The 3,831-nt window shown below is 49.7% G+C and overlaps 1 protein-coding gene across 1 annotated transcript in view; it reads right to left on the bottom strand.

Moving 5' to 3' along the window:
* Window positions 1-3,831, bottom strand: part of LOC104983839 (dolichyl-diphosphooligosaccharide--protein glycosyltransferase subunit 1-like) — a gene marked incomplete at its 3' end in the record, with an annotated part of 12,854 nt that overhangs the window by 3,875 nt on the left and 5,148 nt on the right. The window contains exons 3-5 of the mRNA XM_010833369.1: window positions 2,108-2,317; window positions 1,063-1,255; window positions 601-703 (exon numbers count right to left, since the gene is read on the bottom strand). Of these exons, the coding sequence (XP_010831671.1) occupies window positions 601-703; window positions 1,063-1,255; window positions 2,108-2,317 (506 nt within the window). The remainder of the gene's footprint in view (window positions 1-600; window positions 704-1,062; window positions 1,256-2,107; window positions 2,318-3,831) is intronic.

Below are 3,831 nucleotides of genomic sequence, written 5' to 3'. Positions count from 1 at the left end.
GGACCCCCCAGGGCCCCGGTCCTACTCCACTCCGCTCCCCGCCCAGCAGGGGTTCCACCTGGCCCCGAAACCGGGGGCCCACTGCCAGAAAAGCCTGCCTGAGCACGTCTCGTCCCCCGTGCCAAGGGCAGGCGGCCCTGTGAGGGCCCACTGGTTTCTACCGGCTGGACTCATGGAGATGCTGGGCTCTGTGTGCCCCATCCTGGTTCAGCAGAGGCTGTCTTCTGATGAGATCCCTCTCCCTTCCAGATTCCTTGCTTTCTGCTTAAATCGGCCAAAGACAGCTCCTCTGTCTATAACCATGGAACCTGATACACCATCTGAGACCTTGGCCTTCTGAACCTGGTCTGACCAGCCCAGATAGGACAGACTGTCTCCACTGTCCTTCCCCCTGTGAGGAGCACAGCACAGGCCACCCGCCTGCCTCAACTCTGAGTTCTTTCCTGCTGGTGGGCACCCGTCGGCCTGGGGCCATCACCCAGGCCTGCTGTGGATGTTCCAGGTTAAACCGCCAGGAGCCCCTCCTCTGCACCCTGGAACCCAGAGTCCCCAAGACACCAAGAGGGTGGGACCAGGAGGGGCAGGAAGGGAGGGCACACTCACTTGGCCCCTTCCGGCAGGATGATCTTCACGGTCAGAGAGTCTATGACCTGCTCATCAAACACGTGGTCCACCAGCCTCATCTTCAACGCGTACTGGTCTCCTAAGGGTCGAGCAGACACAGCGGTGAGTGGCTCGTGTGCTCCTTTCCAAGTGCTAGAACCCAGGCCCTGCGCGCCACAAGGAGCAACGGCCACTGCCAAGTGCCCGCCGCTAATGAAAGGCCGCGTCAGCCAGCTCTCGCTCAAGGAGCGCCCTGCGTCTGATGGGGCTCCAGAGACAGCTGTCAGCGTGCTGAAGACACGGAAGCCACCCGTGAGAAGGGGTTCCTGAGGCCAGCCTTCCTGAGAACGAGGAGAACACGCTCTCCCCATCAGATCATCACACACAACAACGAGAAACCCCACAGGAAAGAAAAAGACAGGCTTTGCCTTTTCCACCCTCTAATTACTGAAGACTGACCCAGGTTATAGAGGTACTCGTAGCTTGGGAGGTTGTAGCCAACGATGTAATGGGTCTTCCAGCCACCGAAGAGCGGGAAGCGAGGCCGGATCTCCATCTCTACGGAGTCGTCCAGGATGAGCAGGTGGCTGGTGGACACGTTGCCAATCTCGTCGCGGTAGTACACGTCCTGGGCCGCAGCGGGGAGGATGGTCTGCAGAGAGCAAGCACACTTTTTTGGAGACCCCAGAAACGGACCCAGAGAAGGACCACCCACAGAAGGACCCAGGACAGATGTCCCGCCCCAAGCTCCTCAGCACAGCACGCCATAAAGAGACCATCTCCATGTGAACCACCTCAGGAAAGCCTAACTTCCCTCATCCGGCTTCAGCGTTCTAGATACCTCATCTGCTTCTCAGTCAAGGGTGGCAAATAGCCAGATGCCCATAAATACCTTTGCAGATGCTAAGGGCTAAGTACAAAGCTAAAAATAACCTGTAAGTTGTTTTGCAGGAAGGGACACTGAAGATGGAAGAAAGCACATCAAATCACTACACGCTTTATGGTTTATTTACAAAAGGGGTTTCTCCACCTAGTATTTTTTACAATTTAAAAAAATTTTCACTTACTTTTAAATTATTTACTTCCAAACCTGTAAGCACCTTTTGATAATCGAGGGGAAATATAATGCCTTTGTCTGTTCACTGAGCCCTTCTGTATTACGCAGGTACATGAACATGCTTATAAGATTTCATTTATAAGACAAAAGAAGATATAAAACTGTATATGCAATACGATCAAATGTTTTTTAAAAACGATATTATAAGAAAAAAGAAATACGCATAAGTGTTAGCAATGCTAGGGTCTGGTTTTGTTCCTCCTTTTTCCATTATTCCCATTTTCTGTAAAAGAAAATGGCTGACTTACATGAATGGGGCTTTTTTTTGGGGGGGGGAGGCGGGGCTGTGCTGCTAGTTCCCCGACCAGGGCCTGAGGCTGGGCCATCGTTCTCCCTCTGACTAGACAGTCACAGTGTCTCCCAGTGTCCAGGCCCATCAGCCCACACCTTAAACGAGCGGACGGAGGAGACCCCACTGTCCGGCTGCCTCTGGTAATCGTAGCGCGAGAAAGGCCCCTTGAGCGCGGCGCCCGTGTGCTTCAGGTCCACGTTCTCCTCCACGGCAATGTTACCCCAGTGGGAGACCTCGATGACGCGGGTCATGCTGGTGATGGTCAGGAAAGGGCTGTTGTTCTCAGAATGCACTTTGAACGTGTCCTGCAGAGGAAGGAAGAAGGAGGTCAAGGATCTGAGGGAACAGGAATCAACACTAGCTCACGGCAAACTGACTGCAGACAGTCTACACCTCAGCCCCAGGATGGTTAAAAACAAAACTCCACAAAACTTCTTTAAAAATCTTAAGTCGTAAATAAAGAAAAAACAGTAACGAGGAAATATCAATATATGTAAGAGCTAATGAAGACATCATCTGTCGCCGGTGAGTTAACAAATAGCCTAAAACTGAGCAAGACGCAGAGCATTACTGGATTTTTCTCTCCTGGAGAAAAGTTATCTGGAAAAATTCACAGAAGAGATGTTTTAGGATAATATATTATGTGGCTAACCTGTATGTACATGACAGTCACTCCTTTATGAGCTCTAAATAAACATACCGTTTCATTTAGTCTTCAGAACAGCATAATGAAGTAAGTACTACTTATCCCCATTTTACAAATAAAAACACCCAGAAGCCCTGAAGTCAGTATTAGGAAATCTTTCTGGTCACAGATACAAAGAACAGATTGGTGGTTGCCAGAGACATGGGTTGCAGAAATGGGTGAACTATTTTGTTTCTTTTTAATTTAAATAAATTGAATAAAAAAATCATAAAGGTAAAATGACGAAAGGACCAGAAAAGATAAACTATAAACCTGCAAACCTGCAGAGCCAAGTGAACTGTCAACAGAAGGAAGGTCACCTACGAACGGGCGAAGACATCTGCGAACGGCACGGCCAGTCAGGGGTCAGCATCCAAGACACAGAAAGAACGTGTACAACTCAGCATCAAAACCAGATGACCCGATTTAAATGGGGAGAGGAGCTGAACAGACATTTTTCCAAGGAAGACATTCAGACGGCCAAAGGCAAGTGAAAAACACTCAACGTCACTGATCATCAGGGAAATGCAAACCAAAACCACAAGGAGAGATCACTTGTCAGAACAGCTGTTACCAGAAAGATAACAAACAGCAAGTGCTGGCGGGGATGTGGAGAAGGAGCCCTGTGCACTGCCGGTCGGAATATGAACTGGGCAGCCACTACGGAAACCAGCGGGGACGCCCTATAGTACAGGAGATTCCTTAAAAAATGGAACGCGCAACTACCACATGACCCAGCAATTCTATTTCTCGGCCTTTATCCAAGAAAATGAGAACACTAATTAGAAGAGATTCCTGCACCCCAAAGTTCACAGCAGCATCATTTACAATAACCAAGATATAGAAGCAACCTCAGTGTCCATCACCAGACGAACGGGTGTGAGGTGCACACAGAGTGGGACGCTGCTCAGGCAGAAAAGAAGGAAAGCCTGCCGTTTGTGACAGCGTGGATACAGCTAGAGGGTACAGCTAAGTATCCAAGTAAAATATCACTCAGACAAGACAAACACTGCATGGTCTCACTTAAATGCAGAATCTGAAACACAAATGGACAAAGGAAATAGAAACAGTCGTAAAAACAAACAGGTGGTCGCCATTGAGGAGGAGAGGGGGGTCCCAGAGGCGGGGGGCGGG

This window comes from Bison bison, unplaced genomic scaffold (genome assembly GCF_000754665.1).
Source record: "Bison bison bison isolate TAMUID 2011002044 unplaced genomic scaffold, Bison_UMD1.0 scf7180017863445, whole genome shotgun sequence".
NCBI classification, from domain to species: Eukaryota; Metazoa; Chordata; class Mammalia; order Artiodactyla; family Bovidae; genus Bison; species Bison bison.
The sequence above is the reverse complement of the archived record's forward strand: the minus strand, read 5'-3'. Positions and strand labels throughout refer to the sequence as shown.